The 21,741-nt window shown below is 59.2% G+C and overlaps 2 protein-coding genes across 2 annotated transcripts; both read right to left on the bottom strand.

The window, feature by feature from the left end:
* Nucleotides 1-6,288: 6,288 nt before the first annotated feature.
* Nucleotides 6,289-11,897, bottom strand: GZMM (granzyme M). The gene is made up of 5 exons (XM_029218037.1): nucleotides 11,837-11,897; nucleotides 8,590-8,749; nucleotides 7,434-7,569; nucleotides 6,989-7,252; nucleotides 6,289-6,555 (listed from the first exon to the last, which is right to left on the bottom strand). Exons 1-5 carry the CDS (start codon nucleotides 11,895-11,897, stop codon nucleotides 6,295-6,297), a joined length of 882 nt encoding a protein of 293 aa, XP_029073870.1. The 3' UTR covers nucleotides 6,289-6,294.
* A 2,632-nt stretch (nucleotides 11,898-14,529) lies between these two features.
* Nucleotides 14,530-21,034, bottom strand: CDC34 (cell division cycle 34). The gene is made up of 5 exons (XM_029216734.1): nucleotides 20,686-21,034; nucleotides 17,810-17,896; nucleotides 17,625-17,722; nucleotides 16,939-17,073; nucleotides 14,530-15,306 (listed from the first exon to the last, which is right to left on the bottom strand). The coding sequence occupies exons 1-5, from the start codon at nucleotides 20,860-20,862 to the stop codon at nucleotides 15,096-15,098; spliced, it is 708 nt and encodes a 235-aa protein (XP_029072567.1). The 5' UTR covers nucleotides 20,863-21,034; the 3' UTR covers nucleotides 14,530-15,095.
* Nucleotides 21,035-21,741: the final 707 nt, after the last annotated feature.

Genomic DNA, 21,741 nt, shown 5'->3' with positions numbered 1-21,741 from the left:
GGAGAGAAAACATGAGGGTTTTATTCTCTGTCACACCCATCTGTGCATTGCTAAAATGTTCCAACTTAAGGTTTCTGGTTTTTAAAAATTTTATTTATTTATTTATTTGTGGCTGTGTTGGGTCTTTGTTGCTGCCTGCTGGCTTTCTCTAGTTGTGGCGAGCGAGGGCTACTCTTCCTTGTGGTGCGCGGGCTTCTCATTGTGGTGGCTTCTCTTTGTTGCAGAGCACGGGCTTCAGTAGTTGTGGTTCGCGGGCTCCAGAGCGCAGGCTCAGTAGTTGTGGCTCACTGGCTTACTTGCTCCGTGGCATGTGGGATCTTCCCGGACCAGGGTGCTGGCTCAAACCTGTGTGCCCTGCATTGGCAGGCGGATTCTTAACCACTGTGCCACCAGGGAAGTCCCCAGCTTGAGGTTTTCAGTGCATTTTTCTGAAAGGGTGGAGTTTGAAATCCAGCCCTTCCCCAGGTGGTGACTGGTGGTGAGGGTGTGGATTTTATGCTGAGGAGCCCTGGGAGGGATCCGAGCGAGGGAGGGTCTTAGTCTTCTATCTTCCGTGTGTTGTAGACAGGTCCGGGGCTGTGGGGAAAGGGTCCTGGGCAGGGAAGGCGTGGAACTGGGGGGACAGGATGGTGCCGTGGTTGCTTCCAGACCTGAGAATAGGGCCTTCCTTATTTGGAAAAAACGTCTTTGCAGATGTAACTAAATTAAGGGTCTTGACATGAGCTCATCCTGGATGACGATGGCCCTGAATCCAATGACCTTATAAGAAACAGACACAGGGACTTCCCTGGTGGTACAGTGGTAGAGACTCCGCCTTCCAAAGCAGGGGGTGTGGGTTTGATCCCTGGTCGGGGCACTAAGATCCCACATGCCTCCAGGCCAAAAAACCAAAACATAAAACAGAAGCAATATTGTAACAAATTCAATAAAGACTTTAAAAATGGTCCATATCAAAAAAAAACTTTAAAAAATAAAAATAAAATAAAAAATCGGAGACAGAGGATGGGGTGATGGGACCACAGGCCCAGGACACCAAGGACTGTGGGCCACACCAGGAGCTGGGAGGGGCGGGAAGGACCCCCCCACCCCCACGGAGTGAGCACAGCCCTGCCGACACCCCGTCTCAGACTTGTGGCCTTCAGAACCGTGAGAACATAATTTCTGCTATGTAAGCAGCTTAGCTTGTGGTGCTCTGCTGCACCGGCCCCAGGAGATGGTACAGAGGGTCGGGTGGTTGGTTCCTTTAGCGCTGGGGTTGACTGACGTGGCCGGTGGTGGTAGGGTGGTCAGGGCAGACGCCAAGCTGGGAGCCAGGGAGGCTCCCTGCAGGCGGGGGCCCGGGACTCACCCGCCCGTCCAGCTCCTGCTTCAAGGGCAGACGTGCCCGGAAGGGATTTACAGAAGCAGCTGCCCTCTGACCTCCTTTGGCTTCTCCTTCTTAACTACTGCTCTCCCTGGAAAAGTGACAGGCGGTTCCCCCAGATGAACGTGGCCAGGGGCTGGTGATCTTTCCTAGCGAACAAGTCCGACAGGTAAAAACAGGACAAAACAAAGCAGAACAAAGCATCTGAAAGTGAGAGGTGATCCAGCCTCTCCTCAGCCTCCCCCGCTGAGATGGCAGAGAATTCAAGAGATTCTTTCCCTGCACAGTTGTGATGCACAGTGTCCTGAACACCTGGGGCGCTGCTGTCAATGGAAACCCTCCCTGGGCCTCGTGGGGGTTGAGCTTTAAGGTGTCTTGGCGTTTCAAGGTTTCCTCACCCTGTTGCTGATGTCTTTGTCCTGGTGGAACAAGGGGAGGGTTCTTTGTTTCTCAACAGTTTATTTTGAGAAGTCCTCAAACCTACAGAGGCACCCTGGGGACAGCAGCCCCCTGCACCTGGATTCTCGGCCAGGGGCCTTGGCCACGTTTGTGCCCCAACCCCTTCCTCTCTGTCTCTCTCTGTCTCTGTCCCTCTCTCTCTGTCTCTCCATCTCTGTCTCTGCATTTCCCTCTCACATTTTCCGGAACCATTTGCATGTGAGGACACCACCGCCTTCGAGCTAAGACGCGACACGAAGGCTGGGATCCGAAGACCTGTCTGAGGTCTCCCTGTAAGTTAATGTTGGATCTTCCTTGCGGTCCAGTCTCCCTGAAGGCCCCAACCTCAGCCCTTATGGAAAGTTATTCCCAGGCCCTGGGGACACTGAATTGAGCTGTCCTGTTGCTCTCCTGGCCCTTATTCCAGGACACAACACAGTTGCTCTGAGCGGCCAGGTGTAGGGTTGGTTTTGGGAAACGCATTCCCTGCAGGGTCCCTCTCCCACCATCCCCCAACCCCCAGCCGGCCAGCTGAAACCGGCAGAGACCAGAGCCCCCGCCCAGCCCTGACACTCGGTCGTGCCCTTTGACCCCCTGTGGCGGTGCCCTGGTGCCCCGAGTCCCCCAGCATGTCCTGCTGTCAGTGCCTCACTCTGTCCCTTTAAGGCTCTCAGGGTCCTGCTCACCTGGGCGTGGGGTGGGGCTCAGCTGGGCGGAGGCGACAGCTGTGGACACAGATAAGCTTCCCCCTCCAGGGCCTCAGGCCTCCAAACACCGCCAGGCCTCCACTGATCTCCGTCCAGCTGGAGCCACCCCAGGTCCCCGCCGCCGGCCCTCCCCCGTCCCAATCAGGGACTTACTGGAGGATGGCACAGATCCCTGAAAACTGCAGTGTCCGGTGGCCCTGCTGGAGGTGTGATGCCGAAATCCTAGGGCGCCGGGACAGCCCACGTGTCCCTCGACGGATAAATGGGCGAATGCCATGTGGTCTCTCCACACATGGGAACGTCACTCAGCCTGAAAAGGAGAGAAGCCCTGACACTCGCCACCACGTGGACGGACCTTGAGAACAGGATGCTCAGTGAGAGAAGCCAGACCCAGAAGGACCCACAGGGTGTGACTCCATTGATGGGAAACGCCCAGGACAGGCAGGGGATGTGCAAAGTGCCAGCCTGCCAGCTCTGGAGGTGGGGCATACCGCCGCTCTCTGCAGGGCCTTCAGCTTCTCTGCAGGCTGGAAGATGCACACAGGAACGGCTGGGGTGCGTCTGGTGGGGTCAGGTGCTCAGCCCTCTCCCTTTGCTGGGGGTGCGGCGCTGGCTTCGTGAGGCCCCAGACCTTCAGAGACAAGCCTAGGTCCCTCCATCGGGGCTCCCCAACCCCGCCTGCTGCCATGGGGGGCTCACCGTCTGTGGGGCATCCTGGGCACCGTGGGGTGTGGAGCGGCCTCCCCGGCCCCATGTTCTCAACGCTGGAGCCCCCAAGTCCTAGGGACCACAGACATCCCCAGTTGTGGCCCCGTGTCCCTGGGACAGAATTGCCCCAGGTGAGACCCCCGGGTCTACAGGAGCGTGGAAATGTGAGCGAGGTGCTCGATGGAACACCCCATGGGAATGGTGTGGGTGGCCAGGCGGGAGGACTGTCACACTTGAGGGAAGGACCCGGGCACAGAGCGGTATCCTCGGGGACGCACAGGCAGGCAGGACCCATTTCGGGGATGGGAACCCAGAGGCGGAAACCTTGCTGGGGAGGAGGCTTGTGGAGCTCCTGCTCTGTCTGTCGACCTAGGCGCTGGTTACACAGGGGTGTTGTTTGTCAAGCACTCAGCAGTCCTCCAATGCCCAGAGGATGCCATCCTGAAGATTTAACTCAGTTCTGACCCTCTCTGCCCAGAGTCGGTCAGACCCCCAGGTTACAGGCCAGCCCCACACGTCTGTCCCCACCTCACACATCCATCCCAAGTCCACCATGTCCCCTGAGCTTCTGACTGACCAGCTATTGGGGTTCCTGCCACCCATCTCCTCGGGTTTGATTAACTTGCTAGAGCAAACAAATGGGACCTGATTAAACTTAAGAGCTTTTGCACAGCAAAGGAAACCATCAAAAAAACGAAAAGACAGCCCACGGAATGGGAGAAAATATGTGCAAACGAAGCAACCCACAAGGGATTAATCTCCAAAATATAAAATCAGCTCATGTGGCTCAAAATAAAACAAACAAACAACCCAATCGAAAAATGGGCAGAAGATCTAAATAGACATGTCTCCAAAGAAGACATACAGATGGCCAAGAAGCACATGAAAAGATGCTCAACGTTGCTAATTATTAAGGAAATGCAAATCAAAACTACAAGGAGGTATCACCTCACACCGGTCAGAATGGCCATCATCAAAAAGTCTATAAATAGTAAATGCTGGAGAGGGTGTGGAGAGAAAGGAACCCTCTTGCACTGCTGGTGGGAATGTAAATTGGTGCAGCCACTATGGAGAACAGTATGGAGGTTCCTTAAAAAACTAAAAATAGGGCTTCCCTTGTGGCACAGTGGTTGAGTTCGCCTGCCGATGCAGGGGACGCGGGTTCGTGCCCCGGTCCAGGAGGATCCCACGTGCCGCGGAGCGGCTGGGCCCGTGAGCCGTGGTCGCTGAGCCTGCGCGTCTGGAGCCTGTGCTCCGCAACGGGAGAGGCCACAACAGTGAGAGGCCTGCGTACTGCCAAAAAAAAAAAAAAAAAAAAAAAAACTGTTCTAAAAAAATAAAGTCTATTAAAAAAGAAAAAGATAGAGAAGCTTTAGCAGTTTGGAAAAGAAAAAAGAGAGAGAGAGAGAAGGTGGGTGGTCTCCGTCCTCCTCCTCCTTTTCATCCTTCCTTCTCTCTGGCTCTGAAATAAAGATGGCAAGGGTTTCCTAAAGCATCTTAACACTTTGCAGGAGGCCTGGAACTCAGTCTGTGCTCAGCAGACAAGAAATTCTGCTGCCATCACCGAAGGGGAAAAGCCCTTGCCTTCTGATGGGCAAACTCCACTTCTGGGCCCATAGCCCAGACAAGCGGATACGGGCGGCAGGTGGGGGCCGGGAGCTGCTCCCTGGCCTGGGCTGAGGCAGTGCCGGGCTGGCTGCCTGAGCAGTGGCCTTTCCTGCTTAGAAAACCCTCAGATGAGGACGGAAGGCACCAGAGGCAGTTACTTCCTGGGAAAAAGGTTATCGATGGATGACGTGGGGCACTTTTTTCCCTTGGCGGGTTTTGTCCTTTTAACTTCTCGCCCATGTGCTGTAGTCACTATGCAAAAGCTCCATTCAAGACAAGCCTGTGAGGGGCTGAGCGATCTTCTGGGGTCAGGGATGTGAATGTTGCAGGGCTTGTGTTGTTCACATCTGTCCTTGCTGTCGGAGCAGCAAATCCTTGAGTGAGATCTGTGCATTCCGCCGCGTAGGAGGGAGAGACAGGGCGCTAAATAAGCCCTGCAATCCCGGCCGTGTCCCCACAGGGCAGTGTCTGTCTGCTGTGAGATGCAACAAAGCCAGATGGACGGACAGACGGACAGTGGACCAAGAAGCAGGCACATCACCTGCTCCTGGCAGAACCTGCATGGGGGGCACCTAGGTGTTCAGTGTGCGGTTATTTCAACGTGGCTGTGTGTTTGAGGTTTTCAGAGTAAAAGTAAAAGACTCTGCTGGAAAACAGCAGTTCCACAAACTGTTCAACAGGAAGTCACCACGTGGCCCAGCAAGCCCTCCCTCATCGGCGCAGGCCCGGGAGAACTGAAAACACACGTCCACACACGCGCCTGTGCGCCCATGGCCACAGCAGCCGGGGTGGAAACAGCCCAGGTGTCCACGGACAGGTGAGCGGATACACACACATGTCCCTCCACACCCAGGAACATCACTCGGTAGCCCCGACACTCGCTACAACGTGGACAGACCTTGAGAACACGATGCTCCGTGAGAGAAGCCAGACGTGGACACACAGGGTGTGATTCCATTGACGGGAAGCATCCAGAACAGGCAAATCCACAGACACAGAGGGTGGATTCCTGGTGGTCAGGGGCTGGGGGAGGGGCTGGGGTTGCTTTTGGGGTGATGGAATGTTCTGGAACTGGACAGAGGGGCTGGTTGCACAACCCTGGTAATGTACCGAAAACCACTGCATTACACACTTTTCAAAAGGGTGAATTGTATGGCGTGTGAATTATATCTCAATAAAGGCAGTACCAAAATAAAAAAGAGAGGGGGAAGAAGATCCCTGGCTGCTTTCTCCGTGTCTCCCTCTGGCTCCCCAGTGCCCAGCCCACCCCCTGCCAGAGGGAATCTGGCTTCGGAACCCAGTGGCCAGCGCTGCCCCCTGCCAGGCGCCCTTGGGGCCCTCGCCAGCTGCTGGGCCGCCTGGGAAGCCTCAAACCTGCAACCTCTGTTTTGTAAATGGGGAACTCTCATTCCCCCTGCCCCCCCACCCCCGCATGAGGCAGAATCCAGGCCGGCTCATGCCACTTCCTTATTAGAGTTTATTGGTCCCCTGACACATGCAGGCCCCCGGCCGCCCCTCCCTGCAATCCTGCTGGCACACAGAAGGGGAGTCGGGCCACCTCTGGAGGGTCGGGTTAGGGAAGTGGCCGATGACCTTCTTGATCCAGGATGTATAGGGGGCCACGGCGGTGGCCACGGGGGGTTTGAAGATGTTGGTGCAGACCTTAGAGCTGAAGGACAGGATTCCAGCCACTTGGCCTCTGCTGCACATCACAGGTCCTCCCGAGTCCCCCTGCCGAAACAACAGAGCACCGGTCACCTTGCTGCCCACTGCGGGAGGTGGGGGGCGGGAGGCTGATTCCAGAGCAGAGACCCCTGCCCCCCTCTCCCTGCACCCTCCGTCCCCCAACCTCCTTCATTCCCTCCTCCCTTCCTTTCCTTTAAACTCTCTTTGCTCCTTCTTCCCACCGCAGGGCCTTTGCACATGCTCTATCTATGCCCTGATCTTCCTGGGTGCTGGAGTTCAAACCCCAGCTCTGCTGCTGGCTATGTGACCATGGGCAACCTCTCTGTGCCTCAGTTTCTGCACTTGAGAAATGGGCTCACGCTCGTGCCAACCTTCAGGACCCCCAGGGAATGGAGGGAGCAGGGCCTGGAGAGAGTTGGGGCTTGCCTGGGTGCCCAGCTGCTGGCCGATGAGGCGCCCCCCACCCCAGCGCCCTCACCTTGCAGGGGGCCTGGTTCTTGGAGTAGGCTGCCAGGCAGATCATGCGGGGGCTGATGCCACCGTGCCAAAACCGACTGTTGTTGCACATCTTGGCGTCCAGCACATGCATATCCAGCTCCTGCAGTGCCCTGGTCAGCTGCCCACCCTGGTGGGTCACACCCCAGCCGGCCACGCTGCACCGCGCTCCTGCGGCCACTGCCTGGCGTCCTCGCGGCAAGGCCAGGGGCCGGATGGTCTTGCTGGGTTTCACCTTCACATCCAGCTACAGGGAACAGAAAGGGGCAGGTGAGTGCAGGAGGGGACCTTGGGGGAGGGGAACACTGGGGGAGGGGCGATGAGGGAGGGGATCCTGGGGGAGGGACAGTGGGGAGGGGACCCTGGGGGAGGGGAACACCACACTGAGGGAGGGGACCTGGAACCACCATTTCTCCCACTGGCAGCACCTTAAGCAGCGCGAGGTCATTCTCCAGATGGGGGGCTGGCTTGTATTCGGGGTGCAGGACCACCTCCGTGATATGGCAGGTAAGGCCAGGGTCTCCGAGCACGTGGAGCCCCAGCACCAGCCTCAGCAGCTGTGTCCTGGGGGCACAAGATCAGGGTGTGGGCGGCAGCCCTGCAGCCTCAGGGGCACTCGGTGTCCCGCACCCCCTCACCCAGCCTCTCTCTGGGGTCCTTCCCCTGCTACTGCTCAGTCCGTTCTTCTCCCCACCTCCTCCAGTAAGCCTTCCCTGCTCCCACCCCTCCCCAGACTCGGCCCGGCCAGGGGCTTGTGCTGTGTGTGTCTTAAAAATGCTGACCCTCCCTGCCCCCACCACCGGCCTGGGGCTCCAGACAGCACTTATGTTATGCCTCAACATCAGTGATTTGTTCAGAGGCTGGCAGTGACCTAGCTGGGCCCATCGGGACCTATCCTCATAAACTGGCCCAAACTAGAGAGGAAGAAGCTCTTTTTACAGGACTTAAGGGGGGCCCATCCTTGCCACCATGGGAGAGAGCCTGCCTGATAATGTGGCCAGGGGGCAAGACAGCAGAGTTGAGACACAGGCAAGCTTTTGAGTGCCTCATGGGAGCACCTGGATCAAGCCATGCCTGAAGGCTGCCTCCTCTTAGCGTTTTCAGTTACATGAACCAACAGGTCCCTTTTGGTTATTTCACCCAGTTTGATCTGTGGTCTTTGTTACTGGCCAGACCAGAGGTAGGGCAGCTCTGGGATGGGTTGATTTGGTGGCTTCACAATGGCATCAGGGACCCAGGTTCCTCTCTGTGTTGGCCCTGCCACCCTCATAGACCAGCTCTGTCCACATGGCCACAGGTGGGAGATATACTCCTGGGTGTCACAAGGGGCCTGACTCTGTCCACTTGGAAGGTGCTCTGTTGTAGCAGATAAACCATCCCCAGGAATCCTCACGGCCTAATGTCACATACACACGCCTAAGGTCAGTGTCACATACGCACGCCTCAGCAATCACTGCAGAGGGCAAGGGGACCCCCCCCTACAATGCTACAATTGGCTTAAATCTCTCAGGTGAGAGTGGGGATGACAGGATAGATTTGGGGACAGCTGGGGGGATGGGGGTGGGGCAGGGCAGGGTCACTCACGGATGGATCAGGCAGTGGGCAGCTGTCAACACCCACTGCCGGTGCACGAGGACCCCCCCACACAGGTGGGAGCCGGATTTCTGCAGCGAAACCATGTATGGGTGTGAGTTGGGGGCAGCCTCTCGACCCCCAATGATGTGGGTCTCAAACGTGTTGCCTCCTGGGGATGGGGAGAGAAAAAGCCAGGTTAGGGCTGGGTGCCCCACCTCTGCCATGACCCTGCAACTCCAGCTCTGCAGCCCTGGATGGAATGTTCTGGAATTAGACTATGGGGTTGGTTGCACAGCTCTGAATGCGCTGAAATTCTCTGAATTGTATCCTTTAAATGGGCAAATTGTACAGTATGTGAATGACATCTCAATAAAGCTGCTATAAAAATTGTTCTAAAACCAATCATGAATTAAAAGGATAAAAAAGTGCTCTAATGTGAATCAGCCCCAAATCTTCCTGGGATTCCCCATCATGCTTTAAACATCTAAACTCCTCATGACCCACGAGACACACATCAGCTGACCCTGCTTCCTTCACACTCGCCCTCACCCACTCCAGCACTTGGGTCTCCCTGCTGTTCCTCCAGGGCACTGCCCTTGTTCCCACCTCAGGGCCTTTGCATGTACTGTTCTGGAAGCCTGGAGTGCATTTCCCCCAGACATTCCGAAGTCTGGCTGTCTCACTGGTCTCGGCTCAAAAGTCTTCTCCTCAGAGACCTCTTCCTCTTACTCAGCTCTGTTCTCTTCCAAGCACTCACCCCACCCTGGTGTTGTATCCCACACACTTGCTCATTGCCTGTCTATTCCCACTAGCCTATGAGTGATGCAAGGACAGGCTCTGTGCCAGTCTTGTTTACAACAGGTCTAATACAATATATGGTCAGCAAATAAGGAAGGAAGCATGAGTGGATGGATGGATGGATGATGGATGGATGATGGGTGATGGGTGATGGATGGATAGAACGAAGGAAGGAAAGAAGGGAGGGAGAAAGGATAGGGGTGGATGGTTGGGTTCCTACCCTGCTGGGTCACCAACTGATCACAGAGCTATTGTCATCCAGCCAGGCCAGAAGGGTGGGATGCCCACCACGGCTGTCCTTCCATTTCACGCCTCCAGGTGCCGGTTCTAGCCGCGCATTCATGATTTGGGAAGTCAGGCAGCGGGGGCTCGAATTCCAGCTCCGTCACTCCCTGCTGGGCAACCCAAGCTAGGCGGCCTCACTCTCTGGGCTGTGGTCTCCTGCCCCCGCAAGCTGGAGTTGTGTATAAACATACTAGCACACCCTGCCTCCTGCGTGCTGCTGGGGGGCAAACAGCCTGCATCTGCCCCACATCCTGTGAATCCAGCTCGAGGGTGAGATGTGAGGAGTACGCTCTACCCTCAGAGCCCCAAAGTCTCCCCTTAAGACAACTACAAGGGGAAATGCTTGATTTCACTTTGGAGAAGCCCGGCCAACCTCAGCTTCTCCAAGCGGTCAAACGGATCCACCAGGACAGGGCGAACACAGCCCCCCTCCGTGGGTCCTGTGGAAACTGCACCACCGGAGCCCAGTCTGGGGACGCAGCTGACAGGCCCACAGTGGCCAGAGGACCCGGGGTACATAGAGACGCTTCCAGAGCTCAGGGACTGAGGACAGCAGGACGACGCAGTGACCCACAGAGGACCCCGTGGCGACAGTTGGAATAAGGTCTGTAGGTGAGCGGATAGGAAGGATGCTGAGAATCTACCAGTCACATAAGGGGCTGTCTTTGTTCTCAGAAGACTCACTGGAGCGCTTAGGGGTGAGGGGCAGCACGTCTGCAGCCCACTCTCAAAGGGCTCAGAAAAAGAATGATAAACATACCTATTTATATTTTACACACACACCCAGGGTCGGGATGTGAGTGGAAGAGGGGATGATAAAGCAACTGAAGCCAAATGTTTACGACTGAGGAATTTAGGGAAGAGAAGATGGAAGTTATCTGCCTGATTCCCTTGACTTGTCTGTAAAAGCAGAATTAAGTCAAAAGGAAAAGAATGTAAAATATCTGTCCTGATGGGGCCTCTCCTCTGCCCCAAGGCCTCGCCTCGCCCTCAGGCTTCACTTAGAAGAAGTCCTAACAGCTACTGTAGATAAAACTCACAGACCCTCAATCCACCTGCTAAACTTTCCGAGCCTCCACTGCACTGAGCTGTGAGATGATCTCCTCAGGAAGGGATCATGTGCCCTTAGCAGCCCTCTTCACACTTTTTTTTTTTTTTTTTTTTGCGGTACGCGGGCCCCTCACTGCTGTGGCCTCTCCCGCTGCGGAGCACAGGCTCCGGACGGACGTGCAGGCTCAGCGGCCGTGGCTCATGGGCCCAGCCGCTCAGCGGCATGTGGGATCTTCCTGGACCGGGGCACGAACCCGTGTCCCCTGCATCGGCAGGCGGACTCTCAACCACTGCGCCACCAGGGAGGCCCCACACTTTTTTTTTTTTTAAATGCTTTTTTTGGGTCTCACTTTTTTAAAAAATTGAACTATAGTTGATTTACAATGTTGTGTTAGTTTCAGGTGTACAGCAAAGTCATTCAGTTATAGATATATATTCTTTTTCAGTTTCTTTTCCGATTTTAGGTTATTATAAGATATTGGATACAGTTCCCTGTGCTAAACAGTGGGATCTTGTTGTTCATCTCTTTTATATATAGTACTGTCTATCTGTTAATCCCAAACTCCTGATTTATGCCCCCCCCCCTTTTTTTTCCCCCACGCCTTGAGGCTTGTGGGACCTTAGTTCCCCCAACAGGCATTGAACCCAGGCCCTGGCAGTGACAGCGCCAAGTCCGAGCCATTGGACTGCCAGGGAAGTCCCACATCCCTCCCATTTAAAAAAATTTATATTATCTTCTCACTAGGTCATCCACGTGCCCCGCACAAAACTGTTGGGGGAAAGTGAAACTCCTTCCCTCCCTCCGTGCCTCCCAGCTCTGGAGCCTCCTTCCAGAAATATTCCAGCAAAAGGGAGTGGATTCTCACATACTGTCAGAAAAGAAACCCCCAGGACGGCAGGCATCCTCGGCCTTCTGCCCTTTGCTTAACCCACAATCTATTTTCAAGGCTGTTTCAAGGAAAGCCGCCTTGTGCTTTTGGGGCAGCCAACATGTCTTCAGGGGGGTCCCTTCTGAGGACGGGGGAGTTGTTTCCAGTCTCTGTTCTGATGCCCCGTGCCCTGTCTCCCACCCCCAGACCCCAGGTGCCACAGCTCTGGGCCTCAGCTTCCCCACCGCGCTCACCTGCCCACAGGGCTCCCAGGACCGCCAGCAGCAGCAGCATCGGGGATCGCGGGGCCTCCATGATGCTGGCCCCGGGCCCCCAGCGCCACCCACACCCACCCTTCCTGTGGGGGAGGTGACATTCACAGCTCTGGCTGGTTCCACCTCACCCTGAAGTGCCTCTAAAAGATACAGACTCTCTGAAGACAAAACCCCGTCACCATGATCACACCTGAAAAACTGACGAGAAACCTTCATTAGCATCTACTGTCGCATCATGTTCAAGCTCCCATCTCACACATGGTGTTTTGTGGTTTCAGTGGGATTATCTCCTTGCCCTGTTGTCTTATTGTGGCAAAATACACACACCATAATTCACCATTTTAACCATTTTTAAGCGCACAGCTCAGCGGCACTAAGCACCTTCACATTGTCGTGCAGCCATCCCATCATCATCTCTAGAACTTTCTCAATTTCCCAAACTGAAACTCTGTCCCCAGGAAACACTGACTCCCCACCCCCCCCCCCGCCCCTCGCCCCCACCATCTGCTTCCTGTCTCTGTGGATCTGACTCCCCCAGGAACCCTCTGTGAGTGGAATCAGACAGCATTTGTCCTTCTGTGTCTGGCTTCTCTCACTGAGCATCATGTCCTCAAGGTTCATCCCTGTGGTAGTAGGTGTCAGAATCTCCTGCCTTTTTAAGGCTCAATAATATTGCACTGTCTGGGTGGACCACACTGTTTAGTTTTTTTGTTTTTTGTTTTTCTTTTGGCCATGCCATGGGGCTTGCGGGACCTTAGTTCCCCGACCAGGGATTGAACCCAGGCCCTCAGCAGTGAAAGCTCAGTGTCCTAACCACTGGACCGCCAGGGAATTCCCTGGACCACATTGTGTTTATCCATCGTCTGTCCACGGACATCTGGGGTCTTCTAGATTTTGGCAATTTTGAAGAAAGATGCTATGAACACTCGTGTGTTATGAGTACCTGGGGGACTCCTGCGAATCCGAGGGTCCTAGCCAGGCTCAGCTAGGTCCTCCCTCCTTCAGTCCACCCCTCTCCTTGCTGCTCCCCGACACCACGTGACCCCAACCAGCCAATCAGAGCACACCCCGTACCCCCTGGCCACAGGGTTTGGTTCAGGGTAGAGGACCACCCTAAGCCCTAAAGCAGCTCAGCGAAGACTGTGGCCCGCATTTCTTCTGGGACTTTTCAGACGGCCCTCACTCTCTGCTGGACTTGGAAAGATGTCACCCTGGGTGTGGGTGGGCCCAAGGCGAGAGGCGTCCGCCTGAGAATGAGGCCCACACAGAGGAAGCTGACCACACGCTCAGTGCCTGAAACCACAGTTCTGGAGGCTGCAAGCAGGAAATGGGCTTCAGGGGGCAAAGATCCAGGCGTGGGCCGGCCTGGTTCCTCTGGGGCTACAGGGGAGAATAATTTCCTGCCTTTTCCAGCATCTAGAGACAAAGATGCTGGGATTCGGGCATGGACGTTTTCAGAGCTGTTATTCTGCTGACCACGGGTAGGGGGAGACAAGAGTCAGGGCACAGCCAGCACCTGGCTCCAGCTGTGCCTGAAACTCCCGCCCTGTCAGTCACAGAAGCCAGTGAAATTCTCCTGCACTTGAGTCAGTGTGATGAGTCAAGCGTTCTTCCCTCTGATACTGAAAGGGTTGTGATAAATAAAGAAGACGTGGATGAAAAATGGGTCACAGAGGCGGATGAGATCGCCCCGATGCTGGGGCTCTGAGGCCAGATGCAAACCGTCCACCTCTCCTCTGACTGCGTCTGGCACACGAGGCTAAGGTTGTCTTCACCCAGGAGGGCTTGTGAGGCCAGGATTCAGTTTAAGAAAAATGAGTATTTATAGGGTGTTCACGTGTCCTACCTTGTTTAATCTTTCTAATAACCCCAGGAAGTAGGTTTCATTGGTATTGGGGGGCAGGGGAGGGCGCCATATTTTGGCAACTAAGAAGAGACGAATTGCAGATACACGACAAGTAACTTTTTGGTATGATTACGTCCCAAACATTACATGGGATGATCTTAGAGTAAAAACAGTTTGTTTACCTGAAATCCACGTTGAACCAGGCAAACCCAACGCTGAGGCCCCCGGGTGGGAGCACAGGATCCCGAGGCCCCGGTGCGAGGCAACTGTGTGCACAAGCTCCTTTGGATCTGGGGACAAGAGCTGGGCGTTTACACCCCGGCTTCCATCCTCAGATGCTCCCTAGAGGGTGGGTCCTCGACCCCTCCCCTTGGGTCTGGGGGCTCACGCCTGTTCCCATCTGTCCTGTGCAGGGCAAGTGGCACCGCGTGACCCTAGGGCTGGTGGGCACTGGCCTGGCTCCTGGGCCCTCATCCTCCCGGCCCTGAGGCTCTGGTCATCTAGGCGGTGGGGCAGTGACATGCACCCCTCCCTCCCCACACCCATGTGACCCCGACCCACACAAGCCGAGCGTGATGAAGGGTGAACACCGAGTCTGGATCTGTTTGTTACAGAAGCCTGGGGAAGGGGAGAAGGGGTCCCAGGGGAGCAGAGGGGCTGGACCCACAGGCCCAAGGGTGGTGGCAGGTGGGGTAAACGTCCCCGTAAACGCCCAGACGGTATTTCTGGCTTTTGGCACAGACGCTAGGTTGCAATCACTCAGTTCTAAAGCTGCCGCTCCGAAGCAGCCAAATGTAGGGGAAGAAATGGGTGTGGCTTTGTTCCAATAAAACTTTATTTTTGCCCAGGAGCTGGGGCTTCGGACCCCCGGGGCCACCCCTCAGCCCCAAGAACACACCCCAGGCCCCCACCTGGCCAGACCCCGGTCTCTGCGGCCCCTCCCCCCAAATCAGCAAACCTGACAGGAGACCCCTGGGGAGCTTCCAGGTTCGGAGGGGCGGCTGCCGCCTGCCTGTCTCGGGTCACACGCATGGCACCAGGGCCTGCGTCCCCGCCTGGGCCCCGTTGGCCTCACGGCCAAGGAGAGGTTGGTCCTCGGGCTTCTCATAAAGTCGCTTTATTTAGATTCCAAACAACCGCAAGCAGAGAAGAGGTGACCCCGAGTCAATCTGTCCGCTCTCAAGCCGGGACCCCGAGTCTCTGGCTCCAGCTGGCGGGTGGGGCGGGCGGGCCAGGGTCCCCGAGCGGCGTCCGGCCCAGGCGGGGCCGCGAGCGCAGCGGCCTCCCCGGAGGTGGAGGGGACAGGGCGGACGCAGTGTCCGGAGGTAGTGGCGGCGGCAGAGAGTGGGCGGCTGAGGTAAAATCTGTCAGTTTATTTGCGGAAACGCGGGGTCAGGACTCCTCGGTGCCCGAGTCGTCCTCGTCCCCGAAGCAGCTGTCGGCCTCGGCCTCGGCCTCGGCATCCTCGTAGTAGTCGTCGTAGAAGAGGTCCGAGCCCTCGTCAGGCGCTGGGGCCTTGGTCTTCACACAGTACTCGGCCAGCGTGGTGGGCACCTTCACGCCGTCCCGCTCCGCGTCTACCTTGGTCCCCAGGACCTGCTTCCTGCGGAGAGAAGTGGGGTCCGCCTCATTGCGGCCGGCAGCCCTGGGGCCCCCGCGCTCGCTCCCATGAAACAACACAGGACAACCGGGGCGACGGCCGGGCCATGGGGGCCAGCGACAGGATGGCCGGGGCAGAGCAGACGGGCCCAACCACTCATGGTCCCCGCGTGTGCACGGGCCTCTGATCACACACGCGCGCACAGACACGAGTACACACGTGTGGGAGGGGGTGGAACGCGGGCTCTGAACCAGGATGAGGGCTGTGCAGACACAGGGAGGGTGTCGGCTCATCAGGAAGAGAAGCGCATTTCGGCCCTGGCCGCTGAGGTCAGGCGAAGTGGGAGCAGCCACGGCGCTGGGCTGGGTCAGGGTGGAGGGTGGAGGGTGGAGGGTGGCGGGTGGGGTGGGCGGGGTCGCTCATCAGCCCCAGGGGAAGGGCCAGCCACTGGGAGGCGCCCGTGGCGGGACTCAGCACACCCCCACCAGGCCGGGGTCCCGGGTCCTCTCCTCTCTGCACTTGAGCGTCTTCCTGTCACCAGCACCGTGTCTCCTGCATGCGCTTTCCGTCCGGAGCTTTATCCAACTGACGGTAGCTGGCAGGAGCTCTGACCGCACCTGCTGCGCCTGGGGTCCCACCACCCGACAGGGCCGGTGGGCTTTCTGGAGCTCCCACCGTGGGGTCGTGCGGCCGGCCCACGGGCACAGGTCCCCACAGCTGCGTGGACACGGTGGGTGAGCATGCGCCTGGATGCGGGTAAGGACGAGAACTGTTTCCCCGGGTGAATGCTGGGCCTGGGGGTGGGCCTGGGTCGTCATGGAGACGTGTCTGACCTACTCCCCTTTCCAAGAGGAAAATGACAGACAAAAAACCTCTTTGGAGGAGACTTAGTGAAGCGTTTAGTTTGTCACGAAACAAGTCACAGACCCCAGGGGCTCCTAGAGCAGCTCACGGGACACAACAAACACAACAGGGCAGAGAGCGCAGGCCCCTGGGGAATGTTTCACACAGACTCCCCTGCGAGGCCGGGCACCTGCCTGTTCACGGGGAAAAACAGAAAACAACAGAAATGAGAGGAGCTCATCCTGGCAAACTCCTAAGTGATGCGCTGCTTTTATAACCAGGAGAAACTGACTTTTCGTAAAAGAAGTTATCTCCTAAACATGCTCATACCACACGGCTTTGCTGCCTTTAGAGAATAACTCCAAGTTTCAAAATTGCGACATTCACTCCCGTTAGGTGAAATGATGGAACACCCCGCACAGCACGGTCCCGGAGGAGACCGCGTGGGGAAAAGCACGGGGCCACGCACACGCGTGCACGCCTCAGCACGCAGGGTCCGCGTACACGGGGGATGGGGGGTACCGGTGGGATCTCTGACCTTACAGTGTCAGAGCAGAAGGATGTGGCAAGACCCTGCTAGATCCTGGCGGACACCAGGGCGTTTATCTCTGTGTGAGGTGCATGCACCCACATGCCACGCACACGAGACACGCACACACACACGGCACGTCCACACACGACAGTACATATGTGGGCCACACGCTTCACGAGAGAAAGACCCCAGCTTTTCCGGCAAGAGGAGGAGGGCTCAGGAGGGGCCACCCTGCCTCCCCAGGCCCCAGGCCCACTCACCGGATGATGTCCGTGTACTCGCGGTCCTTGCCTTTGCTTTCTTTCCACTTCCTGTACATCACGGAAGCGTCCACGTTGGCCGGTGAGAAGGTGTTGGGCTCGTTGAGGAGGGAGATGACGCTCAGGAGGATGGTCCTAGGGGAGGCGGCAGGAGTCGGCGTGGGGGGTCCACGGCCCAGGGGCTGCCTGCCCGGGAGCCTCATGCCCCGAGCCGGCCTGCCACCCTCCACCTGCCCTCTGCGGCGTGCCAGGTTCCTGGGACGGGACATGGGTGGACAGCCAAGGCCAGGACCATCTTCCTTCCGCTGGAGCAGGCCTGTCCCCTCCCTGGGGCACCCTGCCTGGAGAGTGGGTCCCCTGTGCCACTCATTCCCGCTCCAGCCTGGGGAGGAGGAGAGTGCCCGGGCCGCTCAGGGTGAGCACAGCACCAGGGGATGGAAGGGCTGTGCTCCCTGGGGCTCGAGGAAGGAGGGGGGACCCCAGGGGCACGCAGACACGGCCACAGGAGTCCCAGAGACCATTCCTGAAGGTGGGTGGGGCAGGGATGGCAGGAAATGGAGAAGAGGCCGGCAGGGATGGGGGCTCTGGCGGGAGGTGGCTCCCACAGACGCTGCCACCCCACAGGGAGCTGCATCCTCCCGTGTCCACGTCCCCAGGGCTGGCCTGCCCGACGCCGACTGCCTCACCTGACGTTCTGCGTGGGGTTCCACCGCTCCGAGGGCAGCTCCCCGCTCTGGGGGTCATCGACGGGGGGGTGGAGGATGGAGATGCACACGTCCCCAGTCTGTGCGGCACGGGGGGGTCAGCACCCATGAAGCTCCCGTCCACACGCCCCCCCGCCCCACCCCGCCCCCTGGAGGAGCAGGCTCACCTCGTAGATGTTGGGGTGCCACATCTTGGTCAGGAAGCGAAAGGCCGGCGGAGAGTAGGGGTAGTCAATGGGGAACTTGAGGCGCGCCTGGTGGGGGAGAGCAGAGGCTCAGCCAGGGCCGGGTCAGGCCGCCCGAGACCACACACAGCAGTCAGCCTGGGACTCGCCTGCCTCCGGCGCCCCTCACGGGCCAGGGGCTTTTCGGGGTCACCGAGCTGAGCTGACGACCCCGGTCCCTACCCTGCTGTCAGTGGCTGGGGGCGGTGGGGGGGGGAGTGTGTGGGCACTCGCCGGGGTGCGGCTCCAGGCCCGTCCCAGCCCAGGCCTCTGGGGGGACCAGAGCCCTGGTCCCAGGGAGCATGGTGGGCCCAGTCCTGGGAGCCGGGTGCCCAAGCACCGCGCTGGGCTCCCAGCCTCAGTCTCCAACCTGTGGGGAGGATTAAAATAGATGGGTGTTCACTGGGCAGGCGCCGGGGGCGGAGATGAGTCAGCACCAGGCGGACAGGCTCTTTGCCCGCAGGTGTCAGTCCTGGGGGGTCAGGAAGGCAAACGGGAAGGTCACGGGCAGACGGGGGAGGGCTGCGAGGGAGAGTTATGCCCCGGCCTCGCCTGTTTAAGCCCCAGTCCTGGGATCCTGATGGTGCTTCAGGCTCTCGGGGCCAACGTGGGACAAGAGGGGGCTGCAGGCCCCCCCATCTTTAGAGAATCGTCCTCCTAGGCAGGGGGCGCTGGGGGCACTCGGGGGAGGGCCCTCTGTTCTGGAGTGAACGTGTTGAGGCCTCAAGTCAGTCTGGAACTTGGGCCTCAGACCCTGCCCCTTGGTCCTGCCAAGCCCAGGGCTGCGTTTCTAAGTGAAGACAGAGACCAGCTGAGGCCTCCTTAGCGGAGTAGGGGGACAGGCCTCCCCTCACCAAACACCCATCAAGTCCCGGAGATGCCTTTACTGCTGTGCCAACTGAGGCTCAGAGAAGGAGAGTACCTTGCCTGAGGGCACACAGAATGCAGCTGTGGAGGGGCTCCCCAACCCAGGTCTCTGGGGCACCCCTCAGCACACGCTGCCCGGAGCCCCTCTGGCTTGTAAGGGGGAGTGGGTGAGGCTGGGCGGGCTGAGAGGAAGGTGCTGGAAAGCGATGGTGCCCCCTGGGCACTTCCAGCCCCTGTATTTCCACATACTTCCCCCCACTCCCCAGCCAACCACATCAGAACAAGAGAATGTGAGGGTGGCAGAGCCACTGTGGGTCCCACGCTGCCTTCCTCGAGGACAGACTCTCGCGGCAGATGCGATCAGATTTGTGGCGCCCCTCCCTAGCCCAGGTTTCTAGAATAACAGGATCATCCCCCCAAAGCCAGCCTGGAAGGTCCTACCCACAATCCCTTGCAAACAGTGGGCAGTAGCCAGAAACCCACGTCCTTTCCTTTCCTTCCAGTCCAGCACCCTTGCTCAGAGTCCCGGCCTGCCCTCAGGGTGGGACTCATGCTATTCCAGCTCTGAGTGGGGCCCTTATCCTCACAGCCAGCTGCTCCCAGATGCAGACAAAAGAGGCTAGGGGACGAGGGTTGGTTAAACCATTTGGGGACCAGCCCCCAATCCACATCCTGCACAGGGAAGACGGATTCCACATCAGAACTCAGCCCAGGGCTGTCCATGCTCATCCCCCCATCCCACCCCAGCAACAAGGGAATCTCAACTCAAGAATCACCCCAGCAGGCCAGCCTGCCCCCTCCAGGCCCCTGAGCAGGCGTGGCTAAAATGTTAGCCAAAACTGCAAACACAGACATCTGTCCGGGCAGTGCCAGCCCTGCCCCACCACCGCCCAGGCCTCCCAGCCTGGCCGCTGGGCTCTTGGCAGGCGGCATTGGGGGTGTTCCAGCTGAGGGCCCAGGCTCCGCTTCTCTTACAAGGAGACCCCCTGTCTTGTCCGTCTGGCTCGAGGAGCAAAGTCCTTTGATCTGGGAGGGGTCCTGCCAAGACCACATCTGGACTCATATCCTGTCCAGGTACTGGCCTGAGTCCTCGTCACACTTGTCAGAAACACAGCCGGCCCCCGGGACAGCCCTGGCCTCCCCGCTCACAGAGCGCCCAGAAGCAACCCAGGGCAGGAGACGTGGGGCCCAAGAAGCCGCCTGCTCAGAGGAACCTGAGAAAGGCCAGCCGGGGCACAGAAGAGCCTAAGCTTCTGAGGCCGGACCTGGGTGGGCTCTGTGGTGTGGCTCCCGGGGACAGGGCTGAGGGTGGGAGCGACGGCCGGACAGAACACATTACATAAGGCTCAGGATGAAGCCCAGAGGGCTTGGCCCACTGCTATCGGCCAGGGTGGCCGCTTTCCAAGCAGGTCCCGGCTGCCAACCCCATCCGGGCCTTTGTTGGAACCCGAGCCAGTGGCCGAGCCAGCCCCCAGGCGGGGGGCCTCCCTCCCTCCCAACAGTGCTGGCTGGTTCTGGGGAGGCCTCTTTGTCCGCTCCGGGCAGCGGGCAGGGCCAGGAGGAGGGGGACGGGCACCAGAGGCTGGGGGAAGCAAAGGCCCCGCACCCAGAGAAACAGGGAGGGTCCCGGGCCTCCCCTCTGGGGACATGAAGCGGCCTTAGAGGGAACAGGCGCTTCTCGGGGACTCCTAGAGCCAGAGGGGTTGACCAAGGGCCCCTAGCTCGCCAGAGGCGGTCAGGCAGCGGGGCAGAAGGAAGGGGCCCCGGGAGGAGGAGGGACAGAGGATGGGGGCCCCGCGAGGAGAAGAGGGAGAGGGAAGGAACCCCGTGAGGAGGAGAGACAGTGAGAACGGGTCCCACCAGGGGAGAGGACGGGGGCAGGGGGCAGAGGGGGGGGAGGGGCCCCGAGGAGCCGGAGGAGGGGGTCGCTGCCCCCTGACCCCGCCGCTCACCTTGAAGTAGCCGCCCTCGTAGTAGGTGTTGGGGGGCCCGAAGATGGCCACCTCCCAGTTGTACAGGTCGCCCTCGTCCACCAGGGTCACCCGGAAGCCCTCCACCGGCTCCTCCTGCAGCCCCTTGAGCTCCAGAAGCAGGGCCTTCTGCGAGCTGGGCACCAGCGGCCGGGCCATGGCGGCGGCGGACGAGCCCGGGGCCGGGGGCGCTTGGGGCCGCGGGGCCGTGGGGGCACGGGACGGGCCGGGGCCGGGGCCGGGGCCGCCTTCTTCGTCCACCGCCCGGAGCCGCCGGGCGCTCCAGTAGCTCTGCACCGCCGCCCGGCGCTCACCTCAGCCTCCGCGCCCCGCCCCCGCCGCCCGCGCTTGCGCTCCGCCCGCCCTGACCGCGCCTGCGCGCCCCTCCGCGGGGCACGCCGGGAAGCGATCCCTACCACTGCCGCCGAGCGGGCCGCGGGGAGCCGGGGGCTGCTCCCGTAGGCCCTTTGCCGTTCCCGACACCCTGGGAGGCCGCCGCTGCCGCCCCAGCTCGGACGAGCGGCCGGGACCCCTGTGCGCGGGGCCGCGGGCAGGGCTGCGCTGCGCCGCCCGGCTCGGCCCGCCGCGCTTTTGTGGCCTTTTTGTGACGTCCCGTCGCGGGGCGGGGCCGGGTCGGAGCTGTCCGGAGCCTCAGTTTCCCCGGGGGCGCTGGAGCCAGGAGGGCCCCGCCGCTCGCAGCCCCTCCCCACTTGGCACGCCTCTGCAGCGTGGACTCGGCACCCGTCCTGGCCGAACCCCAGACCAGAGCCCTGACCCTCCCTGGCTGTGCCCGCGTCTCAGGCCGACCCTTGACCCCACCCTGGGCTTCACCCGGACCCTGCCAGAGCGCTGACCTGGCCGCGCCCCGGGCCCGGACACCCGCACAGCTCTGGGTCGGAGAGTTGGGATGGGGCCTGGCCTCCATCCCTGCACGTCCGCAGGTGACAGCTCCCCACGAGGGTGGGCGTGGCACTCGAGGCCTGTGGTGGCCTTGCTGGCAGGTGACCCGGGCAGCCAACAGTTGCACCAACACCTCGG

This window comes from Monodon monoceros, unplaced genomic scaffold, assembly GCF_005190385.1.
Source record: "Monodon monoceros isolate NGI ecotype Baffin Bay Population unplaced genomic scaffold, NGI_Narwhal_1 Super_Scaffold_12, whole genome shotgun sequence".
In the NCBI taxonomy this organism is placed as follows: Eukaryota; Metazoa; Chordata; class Mammalia; order Artiodactyla; family Monodontidae; genus Monodon; species Monodon monoceros.
This window is presented reverse-complemented; position numbering and strand designations above follow the sequence as displayed.

What these genes read in the sequence shown, in the direction of transcription:
- GZMM (XM_029218037.1), bottom strand. Translation starts at nt 11,897, where the DNA reads ATGGAGGCCCCGCGATCCCCGATGCTGCTGCTGCTGGCGGTCCTGGGA. An exon ending in GCCCACTGCCTGATCCATCC is followed by an intron (nt 7,570 to 8,589) that starts GTGAGTGACCCT and finishes TTGTGCCCCCAG; the next exon opens with GACACAGCTGCTGAGGCTGG. An exon ending in ATGACCTCGCGCTGCTTAAG is followed by an intron (nt 7,253 to 7,433) that starts GTGCTGCCAGTG and finishes TGTTCCCTGTAG; the next exon opens with CTGGATGTGAAGGTGAAACC.
- CDC34 (XM_029216734.1), bottom strand. Translation starts at nt 20,862, where the DNA reads ATGGCCCGGCCGCTGGTGCCCAGCTCGCAGAAGGCCCTGCTTCTGGAG. An exon ending in ACGAGGGCGGCTACTTCAAG is followed by an intron (nt 17,897 to 20,685) that starts GTGAGCGGCGGG and finishes CTCCCCCACCAG; the next exon opens with GCGCGCCTCAAGTTCCCCAT. An exon ending in GAGTACACGGACATCATCCG is followed by an intron (nt 15,307 to 16,938) that starts GTGAGTGGGCCT and finishes TTCTCTCCGCAG; the next exon opens with GAAGCAGGTCCTGGGGACCA.